Source organism: Phymastichus coffea, unplaced genomic scaffold, assembly GCF_024137745.1.
Source record: "Phymastichus coffea isolate CEN01 unplaced genomic scaffold, Cenicafe_Pcof_1.1 PCOF00047, whole genome shotgun sequence".
Lineage (NCBI taxonomy): Eukaryota > Metazoa > Arthropoda > Insecta > Hymenoptera > Eulophidae > Phymastichus > Phymastichus coffea.
In genome coordinates, this window is record NW_026706858.1 from 1700560 (window position 1) to 1713570 (window position 13011).

Sequence of the window (13011 nt, forward strand, 5' to 3'; positions counted from 1 at the left end):
CAAGACTTCGTAGAGTTGGAACATTTTTGTAAATGCCTGATATAAGAAAAAAAAATAAGTGTAAACATTATGAAAAATAATAGAGAAGATATTATAAATGGAGAATCGTTATTTACAGAAAGAAAATCCGAAAACCTTAGTTCCTTTCTTTAACGTCATTTTTTTTCTTAATGCTGTATACAGTTAATTACATTGACAGAGTCCGCTTATTACAAGCTATAAAGTCTCTTCATTTTTTCTATAAAATAAAACTTAAACCTCGCTTGAATCATTCGTATGTTTCATTGGCTAAAAGTTGGCCAACATTCGCCGTCGATTTGTATCATTGTCAAACGTTCCGCGAATAAATACAAAAATACACTTGCAGGCTTTTGTATCGTACTCGAATCAACTAATAATGGGAACGCAATTAGAACTTGCTCTCGTGCTGAATTAGCGACAGATTTTGATGACGCGCCACACGGTGTACAAAAAAATCAATAGAATGTATAAGATGCAAGAAAGGGAGCGCAGCGTCGATCGCCGCGCTCTCGAACAATTTCGCTTATTGAAACAGTTGTCCCACCGAAGTAGTCCCAGCTTACGCATCGATTGCTTACACAAACGGGTGAATTCATCCAACTTGGTTGTTCGCCTTTAATTCCAAGTTATTTTCAATGGCAGAGATAGCGAAAGAGAGAGAGAGAGAGAGAGACAGCGAGACAGTAAATTGTTCGCCACTCGCAGGAAGTAACACTCGTCTACGTCTCTAACGAAAGGCTACTCTCGACTACGCGAAAAATGGTCCTTCTTAGGTAAAAAGTCGATATATAGACTGCTACATTTTTCTTTGCTTACATTGCAGCATAGCCTAGCACGTGGAAAGTAGAACACTGCCATTATCGTCGAGCATGCGAAACGGATAACATAGCTGATCGGCGCGAGAGGTTCTCGACAGCACACAGTCACAGCGTCCAGTACCGCGGATCTCCGTCGAGCCAAGCTTCGAGCGTTGCTCGATTCGATGAGACTGCTTGGCGACGCCGTGCGGAACATGAACGCCGCCAAGATCGCCACGCGGACCAAAGTGACAACGGCAACTACGAACTGCACGCATGGGTACACGCGCGACGACCGAAGTTACATAGCTAGTCCCCGGGCACGCCGAAGCGTTCGAGATCGCGCCGCCAGCTGGAGCAGCGAGTATTTACAGGGGGCGGGAGCGTCGACTCCTACTCGATGTAGATGTCCTCCACCGGGAAAGCGGTCTCGATGAACTTGGTGTAGAAGCGGTGGAAGGCCCTCCTGCGGACGAGCGCGAACGATGAGACCCGGCGAGCGAACGGCCGACCGCGAGTACTCACCCGACGGCCTCGGCGACGGGCCGCGTGGAGTCCTGGCCGACGAACACGTGGCAGGCGAACCTCTGCAGCGTGGGGTGTTTGGTGATGAAGCCGAGGTAGCGGTGGTCCCGCGGGTGGAAGGCGCAGAACGACACGTTCTTCAGCGAGTAGAAGTAGTCGTGGCAGGGGCCCGCGCTCTTCTGCGAACAGAAGCGGCAGCGTTGGTCGGCGGTCGGCGAGGCCGCGGCGCCGGCTTACCCTGGGCTTGCTCCGGTCCACCATCCGCAATCCCTGGTCGGACACCTCGAGGATGCAGCTCTGCTGCGAGGCCGGCGGCTCCCGCGCGGCCTTGCCGACGATGCGGCGCACGGCCTGACAGACGACGCCGGTGCCCTTGTGCGCGAGCGTCTCCACCGAGCCCAGGTAGCCCAGCAGGTAGCGCTCGCGCTTCACCTTGGGCGCCGTCGGGTCGAAGTCGCTGTAGTCCACGTCCACCGCGTAGGCCGAGGGGAAGATGCCCTGGCGACCCGTGCGCAGGTTCACGCCTGCGCTCAGAACCGGGGTTGGGCACATCGGGGGTGAGCCTCGGCCGCTCGGGGCTCGGGCCGCCGCCACTCACCTTCGCACCACAGGTCGTCGGCCTCCTTCTGCACGTAGACGGGGTCGCCGATCTCGAGGTCGATCTCGTCCCGGTGCCGCGACACGAACTTGTGCAGGCCGCGGTGCGTCGCCTCCAGCAGCTCGAGCTGCGCGAACGGCAGCAGGCCGCTGCTGCCTGCAAGCACAGCGCCCACGTGTGACCGCGCGCTCGGCCGGCGCCGGCGGAATACCTACCGGGAGTGCTGTCGGGCGAGACGGAGTCGAGGTGGCGCATCGAGCCGCAGCAGGGCACTGGCGAGACGCTCTTGGGGCCGTTGTCGGGCGAGTGCGCGGTCGAGTGGCCGCTGTCGGTGGCCAGGCGCTCGCTGTCGGGCGAGTCGTCCTCGCGCTGCTGGCGCAGCCCCGGGTGGCACTTGCGGAAGAACGAGTGCGGCCGGCCGGCCGCCGCCTCCGCCGCGCCCAGCTCCTCGGCCAGCGACGGCGAGGACTGCATCGACAGCGCCGCTGCAAGCCCGCCAGCACACACCTGCACACCCCGCCTGTCGGACGGCTGCGCGCCCGCGCGCGGACTCGGGTGAAGGCAACACTCGGACTCACAGTTCCTCTTGGGGATCTCGGGCAGCCTCCTGCGGCGTCGCTCGCCGGCCTGCTGCAGCTGGGCCGCCTGCGAGCCGCACTGCCGGGGCCGGTGCTCGGGCGTGGACCACGAGTTCAGCGACGGGCAGGAGTCGCCGATGTCGCCGATCGCACTGTCACGGCCGGTTCGGATGCAGCCGCCGCCGCCGCCGCCGCCGCCGCCGCCGCCGCCGCCACCGCCACTGCCGCCGCAGCCGCCGCCGCCGCCACCGCTGCTCAGTCCGGCGAACAAGCTGACCGTCAACAAAATACCATACCCAGCCCGGTCAGGCAGGCTACCTTCCACTACTTCGAGCATCGCGTGTCAACACTTTGCGGGCACTACTCCTACTCGATACAGTCTGTACGGGCCACTGCGCGACTGATACTCGCAGCCGAATATTACAAGTCTACGCATCGAATTCAACGTAGCTTTGCTCTACTGCTTACGCCTACCGTTCGATTGTCTGTGCATTATGCCGCTGCGTCGTTCGAAAACTGCAAAGTTTTGAACGACTGGACTGCGTAGGAAAGTGTCAACAGACGACGGCTCGAATTCTTTTGTTTACTGGCAATCGACGACGCAGTGGATGCGTTTTCGACAAGACACCTGTTGGCGCACGTTAATTGTCGGATCAATAACACAAGGATTACCATGTACGTAGCTGACATCCAACGCATCATCGATTTTAATAGCGTTGGCGCGGCAGCGCATTTCGTCAAGTTCTGGCAATGTTCGACTTGCAGCAAAAAGCTTGCGCGCCGAACGTTGGCCGTACTCTAGAAATGGTTTGCTCGCGCCTAACTGGACGCTTGGAACGAAGCGTGAAAGAGCGTACGACGGGCGACATTTTCGAGGCACTCGTGCAGGCGGCCGAAGCGAGAGGACGTGCCGCCACTCGACGACGAACCGCGAGAGGAAGCATCACAGGCAGAGGTGCGATAGCGGAAAGAGAGCGTATGCGAATGTGCGCCGTACCTGAAGTCGCTGTCAGCGACGAGCATGGAGGAGCAGCACATCTGCTCGCAATCCTCGCTGTCGGCCTCGGAGCTGTGGTCGTCGTGCCTGTGCAGCACCACCACCTCCTCGTCCTCGGAGTCGCCGGCGCGGCCGACCTCCTGGTCGCTGGCCTGCGACGACGTGGGCGACTCGTCGAGCATGACATCGTGCACGAGCCTGCAACGACAGATTGCTTGGCGATCGATGCGCGCGGATACACCGGACGCGCGTCTCGGAGCTTCGTCGTGTCTGGCGAATCGAGGCCACGCGCGCGCTCGTTCGATAGGCGTGAAAAGGACGTCGGGCGCCACATCACTCACGTGTAGTTGGAACTGGGGGCCTTCAGGTGCTGCGGCAATCGCTCGAAGTAGTAGCGGAACTCCTCGAACTCGGTGTCGGCCATCCCGGCCAACTGCCAGCTGCCGCGGCCAGCGAGATCTGTCGAGGGCGCGACGGAGAGGCGGCGAGAGATAACGAGAGGGAGGGAGAGAGAGAGAGAGAGAGCGAGCGAGAGGTCCGTCCGCGTAGGAGACCGCCGAGTCGCCAGCAGCTCCGATATTGATCCGCCGCCACCGCCGCCGCCGCAGCGCCACCGCCGTTGCCGTCTCGCACTGCGCAGGTCCTCTCTCGCAAGCTGCGTCGTCGAAACTGCGCGCCGACCACCGTGTCCGCGCGCGCCTACCCCCTGCGCTTCTCACCGAGAGTTCCCGTCTCTGGCTTTCGCTCTGCTGCTTTCGAAAACTGCACGTGACACCCTGTGCAAACTTGGCTATTCGAATTGCCGTTGGACAATTGGCATTCGATGCTTTTCCACGTTTTACCGATCATTTGGATCGTTTGCTCGCACCTTTGAGTCCGATAAATTATCAGCGTGAATTTCCAAAGACTCGAAACGAATTTTATAAAAGACGCGTAGAATCTTGGTCTCGGCGAAAAAAAAATCAATCGCGCTATTCTTTTTCTTGTTGTCACAGCCGACTACTCAAGTGGATAAGATTGTTTGCCGACGATGAATGGCCATCTCCCCGGTCGGTCCCGATTTAGCTTGGCTCTGATTTCTCGGTGCCTACCGGAGAATCGCCAGGTCCGCCGGCGCCCGGGAGCGATCGCCAATTGCGATGCGGCTATCGCGACGGCAGTCGCGCATAAAATGTCCATTGTGGCATCCCCCGGCGGGTTTGATTGCGAGAGCGCGCGATAAAAGCGGACGAGCGGCTCCCTCGGGACGGCGCGCGGGTAAGTGATTGATCCCCGGCGGTCGCGCGCTCTCGCCCGCAGAAAGTCGAAAGCCGACGCGGGCGCGATGCAAAGTTGCGCGGGTAGCTGACGCGGCGCCGTCGAAATAAGGGCCCCCGGCCCGGAAGGAGCCGAAGGAAGAGCGCGCGCAGCGGCACGGGAAATGAAAGGCGGCCGCGAAATCGATGCGAGGCCAGAGCGCAGCCCGGAGCTCTGATTAACCGGAGGGGAGGCTGCCCGGCGAAGGACGCTCGCCGGAGAAAAATCGTGGCCGCGCGATAGCCCGTAACTGATGGCGGCCACGGCTGCGCCGGCTAATGTGCTGCATCTGCTTTGGCGATCTGGCTTGTTTTATTAACAGCCGCTCGCTTTCGCTCGCCCACCTACGTGACCCTCGCACGCTCCACTGGCTTTGCCGCCACCTCCCCTCGCTCGTTTCCCTCGTGTCCTCTGCCGATCGTCTTTTCTCGGGCACGCGCGCGGCTGCTGGTTGTCGTCGGTGCCTTTGCCCATCCGCGAAACCTACGATTCGCGAACGTTCGAGCCCTTTCCGCGTCATTATGTCATCTGCGCGCGATGGCGATCGGTCGATCGCGTGCGCCCTTTCTTGTACGTATCACTCGTCAATCGCGGTTAGCGGAGCCTTTCTCAAAACACGTTGCGCAATCAGTTGCTCGTTCGTCGCTCGGTCTCGTTGGATCGTCGACGGGTCGACTGGCGAACGCGCTACGCGTTGCGCTTTGTTCGAACGCTCTTTTCTAATCGAAGAGCGAACAATCCATCGGCTCTCTCTCTCTCTCTCTCTCTCTCTCTCCGATCTAAATGCAAGTGATGAATTGACCGACGCATCGGTAGATACGCTCGTCGTTACCGTGCTCCTTCGTTCGGAACTGCTTAGCGAGGCGCTTCGATTTCACTTTGCAGCTTGATTCGACTCGACCCCTCGCGATTAATCGTCACCCGCATTAGCCGCGCGACCTAGGCATGGACGAGTCGTATCGTTCGACAAGGCCGTTCTGTTTTTCCCGTTTCGCTTTCGCGTGTGGGATGATTTTCCGAGGGTCCGAAGATAATTATTGATTGGATCGATGGGAAGCCTGGGGGGCTCGCTTGCGATCAACGATTTTCAGCGCCAAGAAGGTAGTTTCAAAAAAAAGGCCTGGCAGCTTATTGTTTTCTTCGCGCATTGACAGTCTCGAATCGGCAGATGCGTAGTGACGTCAGCGGGGAATATTCAGCGTGCGCGGGAGAGAGCGAGAGAGAGAGAGAGAGAGAGAGAGAGAGAGAGAGAGAGAGAGAGAGACAAAACGCGGGGGTCGAAGAAGCGAATGGAAGGAAGAGCGCCAGCAAGTGAAAAGCTCGCGGCCAATGAGAAGTCGGCGGAGGCGCCGACCAATCGGCGTCGATCGCGCAATTCGCGGCTGGCTCGGCCTCGCGGAGGGGGCCAAGCCATAAGTACAGCCGGCTGTCGTCCAGGACTCGACACTCCTGATCTCGCCGATAGTCCCTCGACGCAGCTCCTCTGCCGCGTGCTCTCGTCTCGCGACAGTGTCTAGGTTGGCTCTTCGCTCGCTCGTCCACACTTCTCGAGGATCCGCGGCGCGGCCCAGCGGCAAGGCGACAACCATGAGTGGATCGGGCAAAGGCTTGCTGGGCATGTGGCTGTACAGGCGGGACGAGGAGTGGACCATCAAGGAGGGCAGTCCTCTGCACAAGCGGCGCGACGTAAGTTTTCCCCCGGGCGTCCCCCGGCAAAGCTGCGGCGAACGCGTGAGACGAGAGAGCGTGCTTGGGGGTGCGAAGGTGGCGATGGTGGAGAAGGTGCCGCACGCCGAGCAGACCAAGTCGTCGGTGGTGTTCTCGCTGAAGAACCAGGTGGGCGGGCTGGCGCGCGCGCTGCAGGTCTTCCAGGACCTGGGCGTGAACGTGGTGCACATCGAGTCGCGCAAGTCGCTGCGCCGCGGCTCCGAGTACGAGATCCTCGTGGACGTGGAGTGCGACGCACGGCGCATGGAGCAGCTCACGCGGATGCTCGGCCGCGAGGTGGCCGCCATCAACCTCGCGCAGTACGAGCAGACCGGCAGCGTGCCCCACCCGCCGCTGTCCGCGGCGCCCAGCTTCGGTCAGTAGCCAGCCGCCGCGCTCGCGTCCGCCTTGCCGTCCCACCTCGCGTGACCGGCCTCTCTCGACAGATTTCAGCGAGGTGGACATGCCGTGGTTCCCGCGCAAGATCGCCGATCTGGACCTCGCGCAGAAAGTGCTGATGTACGGCTCGGAGCTGGACGCCGACCATCCCGTGAGTTTTGCGCCTCGGCTCTGCGGCCGGCTCCTCGCGCTCTCTCACGGTGTCGTTCGTTCGACAGGGCTTCAAGGATCCCGTGTACCGCAAGCGGCGCGAGCAGTTCGCCGACATCGCCACCAACTACAAGTAGTCGGTATCGCCGCTGTCCAGTCTCCTCTCTCCGCCCGTCCCGCTCTCGAAATGATCTTTCCAATTTTCAGCGGAATGCCGATCCCGAAGATCCAGTACACGCCGGAGGAGATAAAAACTTGGTAAGTCTCGGGGAAAATCTCATCGTGGAAGAAACGTCGGCCGACGGTGTCGATAACTAACTGCTGTCACGAGTCGTGTTTCCCTCTTCACGAAGGCAATCTCTCTCTCTCTCTCTCTCTCTCTCTCTCGCTGCACGCGGATTCTTGCCGCGCTCCAAAGAGCGGAGGGCAAGTTTGCAGCGCGAGAGCTTGAATACAGCCTAATTGGCCTGATTCGATTGGCCGTATCTGGCGCTTTCCGTGTGCGCGTCCCTCGCGCGAGTCTCGGAGAACAAACGCGCGCGGGAGTGGCCACTTCGAACGAGTGCTTAAGGTCAAGTCGGGATTTCGATTGAGCGACGTTTATCCCAATGAGATTTTCCCTTGTTGCTCGACCAGGGGCACGATTTTCCGCGAGCTCCATCAGCTCTACCAGAAGCACGCCTGCCAGGAGTTCCTCGAGAATTGGCCAAAACTCGTGAAATATTGCGGATACAGGTAGGTGTCGGCGACGCTTGCGTTGCTCCGAGCGCGGATTATGACGGAGGCGCGATTCGCTTGGTCTTCAGGGAGGACAACATTCCGCAGCTGCAGGACATCAACGTGTTCCTGAAAAGTAAGCCTTTTTCCGCGTAGAATCTCGCCTCGCTCGGCACGAGTTGACTAACGCTGGTCGAACGGCGCAGAGACGACGGGCTTCACGCTGCGGCCGGTGGCCGGCTACCTGTCACCCCGCGACTTCCTGGCGGGACTGGCCTTCCGCGTGTTCCACTGCACGCAGTACATCAGGCACGCCTCGGACCCCTTCTACACGCCCGAACCGTAGGTGGCGCGGGTGGTCCACGGTGGCTCGCGCCGAGGACGCGCGGGCCTGACCTCGCTTCTGTTCGCAGAGACTGCTGCCACGAGATCCTGGGCCACATGCCGCTGCTGGCCAACCCCAGCTTCGCGCAGTTCTCGCAGGAGCTCGGGCTGGCCTCGCTCGGCGCTACGGACGAGGACGTGGACAAGCTGGCCACGGTAAGCTGGACAAGCGCCACTGCCGAGCCGCCGCCAGCCCGGCCTGCTGACGCTCGCGCCCGCGCGCCTTGCTTCCAGCTCTACTTCTTCACGGTGGAGTTCGGGCTGTGCAAGCAGGATGGCCAGCTGCGCGTCTACGGGGCCGGGCTGCTGTCCTCGATAGCCGAGCTGAAGCACGCGGTGTCCGCGCCCGAGAAGACCTTCCGGTTCGAGCCGGAGCTGACGGTCAAGCAGGAGTGCATAATCACGGCCTTCCAGAACGCCTACTATTACACCGACGGCATCGAGGAGGCCAAGGAGAAGATGAGGTAGGTTGGGCCCGCGAGCCGCTCGGCCACCCAGCTCACGCTCCCCTCCCTCCCGCAGGCACTTCGCCAGCCAGATCAAGAAGCCCTTCGGCCTGCGCTACAACCCCTACACGCAGTCGGTCGAGGTGCTCACGGACGCGCAGAAGATCACGGCAGTGGTGAGCGAGCTCAGGGGCGACCTGTGCATCGTGTCCAACGCGCTGCGCAAGATCCACGAGCAGGACGACAGCGTCAACGTGGAGCGCATCACCAGCATGCTCACCCACGGCATCGACCTGCCCCTCGACGCCGCCGCCGCCTCCGCCTCCTCCTCCTCCTCCTCCTCGGGCAGCGAGGAGGACGACAAGAGCCCCAACCGGGAGATCCAGCCCGCTACCTAATCCTCCTGTTCGCTCGCTCTCCGCCAGTCCCATTCGTCGTTGCTCTCTTTCCCGTTCCACTTCGCTGTTTGACTTTCAGAAAAACCACCGTTTTCCTGTTTGCGATCAAGATTCAACGTTACTCGTTCGGTTTCTTTAGATTCACTCAACTATGTACATTGTTCAATGTTCCGAATAAATCAAGTGGTCTAATACTTCCGTGCGCTCGTCTTAATTTTCGAACCTTTTCGTGTACCCCATCATTCATTAATACAGACGATTGAGTCGTCGGAACTACTTGAATTATTCGGCGGAGACAATGGGTCAGTTTGAGCTTTTTGCGTATCATTCGGTCTCTTTCGTTGTTTCTATCGAGAAAAGAAAGAATGCAATTGGACATAGATTATTCCGAGCTTTTCAGTTTCTCTGGTATCGCTTACTTCGAGAGGCACCAACGTCATTTAAAACCGAACTGCCACGAGCGTCGAATGAACTCTCAACGACGCGAACGCGAGCGCCGACAGTCCGTTGCCTCCAACCTTTCCTTCGACAGATTTTAATTGGTAGCGAGTTCCAGTTTCGAAACCGACTAAAATGTGCTACTAATCGCGACACTAAGCTCCCATAGATCGATCAATTTGAATACACAGATTGGTATCAACATGGTGTGTTCCACGCGATCAATCCAAATTTCTCTTTTTCCGGTCCGTCAAATTCATGAATCGCCGGTGCCAGCTGTCATCTTGAAACAGACAAATGATCTAGACTGTTCCAGTCTCGAACGAATAGAACGTTGCCATGAAAAATAAGCAGTCTGTTAACGCTCGCTGCAGTCCGAATGTAAACCGTATAGAGTATGGTTTCGTTAGAACAGAGACGTGTAAGGCGCGTGCGTTGAAATTCGCGGCAAGAATCGGCAAAGCTGATAAGAATCAGCGTGTACGCGCGTGCAATCCGAGTCGCAGGCCTAGCGCGGCACGTATCAGCGATCAGCGCAAATGAGTAAGCGAGTCTCGCGCGGTCTCGCATAAATTAGCCACTCGTTCGGAAAACCGTAAAACGAGCAGACAGTGAGCGAGAGAGAGAGAGGGAGAGCAGCGCCTGTACCCAGAAGAGCAGCTACTGCCGTTGCTGCAAACGTTGGTTGCACGCGGGAATCGCTGGATGCAGCAGCAGCCGCACCTCCGACGCGTACGCTGGCCGCCAAGAGTCAGTCTCGGCGCGCGGGAGAGATACGCGATGTCGCTGGAACGCTCGGTCGCTGCCCGCGCCTTCAACCACCTGTGAGATTGCCGCTGCCATGCTCTAGGCCGATTTGGTAAGTGGTCGGGCGATTTTTCGCGCTCGTTGCACACCTCGCTTGCACAATCGGCCTCCACGCGCTTCCGGACGCGCTCGCCTAGGCTTATGCCCGCGCTGCTCGCAGGTAAACAACCTTTGTTTACGCCTGTGCTGCTGCTGCATGCACCTCGCTACACTTTTAAAAAATCACGAGTATCTTTTTGGCGCGAGCCGACGGACTGGTCTGCTGCTCTCTAGTCTGACGCTTGAATTTTATTTCAGATACAATGGCCCAGCTTGCAAAATCCAGCATTGATGGGCTACCAAAGCAATTTGTGTCCGCTATGCGGACTCTCTTTGACATCATGGATGATCAAAATACAGGTAAATTTTTTATTTAGCCATGCCATGGTTCAAGGCAAAATTGTCTTTTTGTATAATTATATATTAATTCTAAGAAATTGACCATAGGTTATGTCAGTTATGCTGATATAGAGGCAAGATGGAGAGATGATGGTACATCGGACTTACCAAAGGGAGTTTTAGACGGGTTAAAGAAAGTTACTCCACCAAATGGTCTGCTGTCTTTTGAAAGATTCTGTGCCGGTCTAAAAATATGTCTACTACATGCACAGGCTAACAGTGAGTCTAAAAAACTTGATGGTAGTCAGCCAAAGAGGCCTCCTTCTGCTCCAGTCTTGGACAATCAATCAAAGCCAGTTTGGACCTCTCCTAATACTGCTGCCATTAGACCAAATAATGTAATTTCACAGCAGAGAACACTTAGTATGCCACAATTGCCTGCCAGGAAAGAGACCAATCCACCTTTTGATATGGACTCCAGAATTTGTTCAGACTCCAAGCTCAGAAAAGGTACTGCAATTTATTCGACACCACTTGTTTTCATTTAATGATTTATCAGTATGCGTATTTATTGATTTTGCTTTATTTCTGAAACAGTTTATGGTCCACCAAAGCCCCCGCGTACCGGTGCAGCTCTAGACAGTAGAGTTTTAAATGCAGATAGGAATTTTGACAAATCAGAAATTAGAACAGCCTTGCAAAATTGGCAAATGAATATGATGATGAGTAGGGACAAAGGTATTGACAAACGACAAATACCTGGTGTTAAATATCCACCTGATCCAAATCCATTTTTACATCCAGCCAGAATTTTAGGTGATGGCAAAGCTGTAGATATTCAGAATGCTCAGCAATTAGCTCTACAAACACAAAAGTCGCAACATCGGCGTCGAGAACCAAGAAGACATACTTTGCAGAATGGCATTGATTATAATATGGTAAATTTGCTTGTTTCATTTGAACAACGAATTAAATTTTATTTTATTATTTCCATATTGACAAGAGGATTTATTTTCTATAGATGAAAAGAATGAAACAAATAGAACAAGAAAAAGACGTCTTGCTTCAGGGGCTTTCGGCCGTTGAAAAAGCGAGAGATTGGTATTTAAAACAAATTTCTATTACTCAAGAAAAGATAAAAAATTTAGGAACAATGCGTTCACACGTGGTGAGTCAAAAGTATACTCAATGTCGAAATTTAAACTTTACAAGTTTAGTAAAGTACATCGAAATTTACAGGAGCAATGGACTGAGGCACAACAAGAGCGATTAGAGTTGCAGAGAGCAAGGGTACTTGAAGTCAACAGGCATCTTGCAGCTTTAATTAGTAGTTGGGAACGGGGTGGTTTGCCATTACACATGAATTTAGCTTTTCTGAGCACCCCTACATCAGCTCAGTTACAGCAAGATATGCTTTCGAGGCTGAGACAACAAAATCTCAGGTTAACAGAGGTATGACTTTTCTTATAGAGTATTAATTTTAACTTCGATTGTGAATATTTATCTTTTTACGTATTTTATAGGAAGTCAGTAAAAAAAGCCATAAAATAGCGCTATTGGAGCAAGAAAAAGATGGTCTCGTACGAGAGTTATATGATCGTCAAACGGGAATCGTTCAGTCCAGATCTACGATGATTCACGAGCAACATGATCAAACTTTCATGTAAATTTCTGTCAAAGTACCTAAGCTTCTACAATTTACTAGAGCGCTTATATTTAAATATCATACAGTTGCCAAAGTAGTACATAAATATTTTGTTTTCAGAATTTGATGCATTTAAAAAAAAGGCGCCTTTACAGAAATTTCTATCTGGAAATTTCTTCGAGATGAAAAGTGTAAAAAGACGTCTCTTGGTCAATCAAAGTCAAATATTTGGCGCCATTGATTTTTTCAATTTTTACATTAATGGATATATTGTAAAATATATTGTTATTACGGTTTACAACCGCATTTTGATGCAATTTTATACTTTTAAGATTTAATATGTGTAATATTTTATAAGTGTTTTAACAAGCTGATGAACTTTTAAAAGTCGCGAGCCAATTAACAAGAGCTGTGAACTCAGTTCTTTCAACTAACTAATAACAAAGCAATATATATATATATATATATATATATTATAAATACAAGAAAAATTAATCGTTGCATCGATGTTTTTCAATAAATTATTGACGTTTTATTCTAAACGAAGTGTCTATCATTTGTCGAATCTTTGATCGCTGTAATCTAGTTTCAGACCGGAAGAATAATCGTGAGTGAGAGGTCGAAAGAAATCAGATAATCAAAGCCGCTCATCGCAATTGTGCTAAATGTCAAATGTTATCGCGAACGCCGCATTGATAATGGAATTGTATTACATGACGAGTAATAGAGC

General features: G+C 54.5%; 3 protein-coding genes across 8 annotated transcripts; 2 read left to right on the forward strand and 1 right to left on the reverse strand.

Moving 5' to 3' along the window:
* Positions 1-152: 152 nt before the first annotated feature.
* Positions 153-4094, reverse strand: LOC131665098 (JNK-interacting protein 1-like). Of its 4 annotated transcripts, none has more exons than XM_058936724.1 (8): positions 3858-4094; positions 3517-3714; positions 2520-2770; positions 2157-2448; positions 1942-2097; positions 1581-1867; positions 1344-1522; positions 153-1284 (listed from the first exon to the last, which is right to left on the reverse strand). In XM_058936724.1, the coding sequence occupies exons 1-8, from the start codon at positions 3938-3940 to the stop codon at positions 1120-1122; spliced, it is 1611 nt and encodes a 536-aa protein (XP_058792707.1). In that variant the 5' UTR covers positions 3941-4094; the 3' UTR covers positions 153-1119. The 4 variants fall into 4 exon arrangements, with proteins under 4 accessions (XP_058792707.1, XP_058792705.1, XP_058792706.1 ...); XM_058936722.1 differs by having other exon boundaries at positions 155-1284; positions 2520-2791; positions 3858-4093; XM_058936725.1 differs by having other exon boundaries at positions 158-1284; positions 2157-2426; positions 2520-2791; positions 3858-4093.
* A 2062-nt stretch (positions 4095-6156) lies between these two features.
* LOC131665100 (tryptophan 5-hydroxylase 1) lies at positions 6157-9152 on the forward strand. Its single transcript, XM_058936726.1, has 11 exons — positions 6157-6498; positions 6577-6895; positions 6966-7069; positions 7137-7204; positions 7276-7326; positions 7705-7803; positions 7875-7921; positions 7992-8127; positions 8199-8325; positions 8404-8633; positions 8692-9152. The coding sequence occupies exons 1-11, from the start codon at positions 6400-6402 to the stop codon at positions 9011-9013; spliced, it is 1602 nt and encodes a 533-aa protein (XP_058792709.1). The 5' UTR covers positions 6157-6399; the 3' UTR covers positions 9014-9152.
* A 625-nt stretch (positions 9153-9777) lies between these two features.
* LOC131665069 (suppressor APC domain-containing protein 2) lies at positions 9778-12785 on the forward strand. Of its 3 annotated transcripts, XM_058936669.1 has the most exons (9): positions 9778-10310; positions 10556-10657; positions 10745-11146; positions 11234-11374; positions 11441-11574; positions 11658-11804; positions 11876-12088; positions 12160-12299; positions 12402-12785. In XM_058936669.1, the coding sequence occupies exons 2-9, from the start codon at positions 10561-10563 to the stop codon at positions 12406-12408; spliced, it is 1281 nt and encodes a 426-aa protein (XP_058792652.1). In that variant the 5' UTR covers positions 9778-10310; positions 10556-10560; the 3' UTR covers positions 12409-12785. The 3 variants fall into 3 exon arrangements, with proteins under 3 accessions (XP_058792652.1, XP_058792650.1, XP_058792651.1); XM_058936667.1 differs by having other exon boundaries at positions 11234-11574; XM_058936668.1 differs by lacking the exon at positions 12402-12785 and having other exon boundaries at positions 11234-11574; positions 12160-12303.
* Positions 12786-13011: the final 226 nt, after the last annotated feature.

Bases quoted from the DNA above. Each gene is read 5' to 3' on its own strand.
- LOC131665098 (XM_058936722.1), bottom strand. From the start codon at position 3,940: ATGGCCGACACCGAGTTCGAGGAGTTCCGCTACTACTTCGAGCGATTG. The intron at 2,449-2,519 runs GTGAGTCCGAGT...CGGGGTGTGCAG, and splicing joins CGAGATCCCCAAGAGGAACT to GTGTGTGCTGGCGGGCTTGC. The intron at 1,285-1,343 runs GTGAGTACTCGC...GCTCGTCCGCAG, and splicing joins CCCGTCGCCGAGGCCGTCGG to GAGGGCCTTCCACCGCTTCT.
- LOC131665100 (XM_058936726.1), top strand. From the start codon at position 6,400: ATGAGTGGATCGGGCAAAGGCTTGCTGGGCATGTGGCTGTACAGGCGG. The intron at 8,128-8,198 runs GTAGGTGGCGCG...TTCTGTTCGCAG, and splicing joins CCCTTCTACACGCCCGAACC to AGACTGCTGCCACGAGATCC. The intron at 8,634-8,691 runs GTAGGTTGGGCC...TCCCTCCCGCAG, and splicing joins GAGGCCAAGGAGAAGATGAG to GCACTTCGCCAGCCAGATCA.
- LOC131665069 (XM_058936667.1), top strand. From the start codon at position 10,561: ATGGCCCAGCTTGCAAAATCCAGCATTGATGGGCTACCAAAGCAATTT. The intron at 11,805-11,875 runs GTGAGTCAAAAG...CGAAATTTACAG, and splicing joins GAACAATGCGTTCACACGTG to GAGCAATGGACTGAGGCACA. The intron at 12,089-12,159 runs GTATGACTTTTC...CGTATTTTATAG, and splicing joins AAAATCTCAGGTTAACAGAG to GAAGTCAGTAAAAAAAGCCA.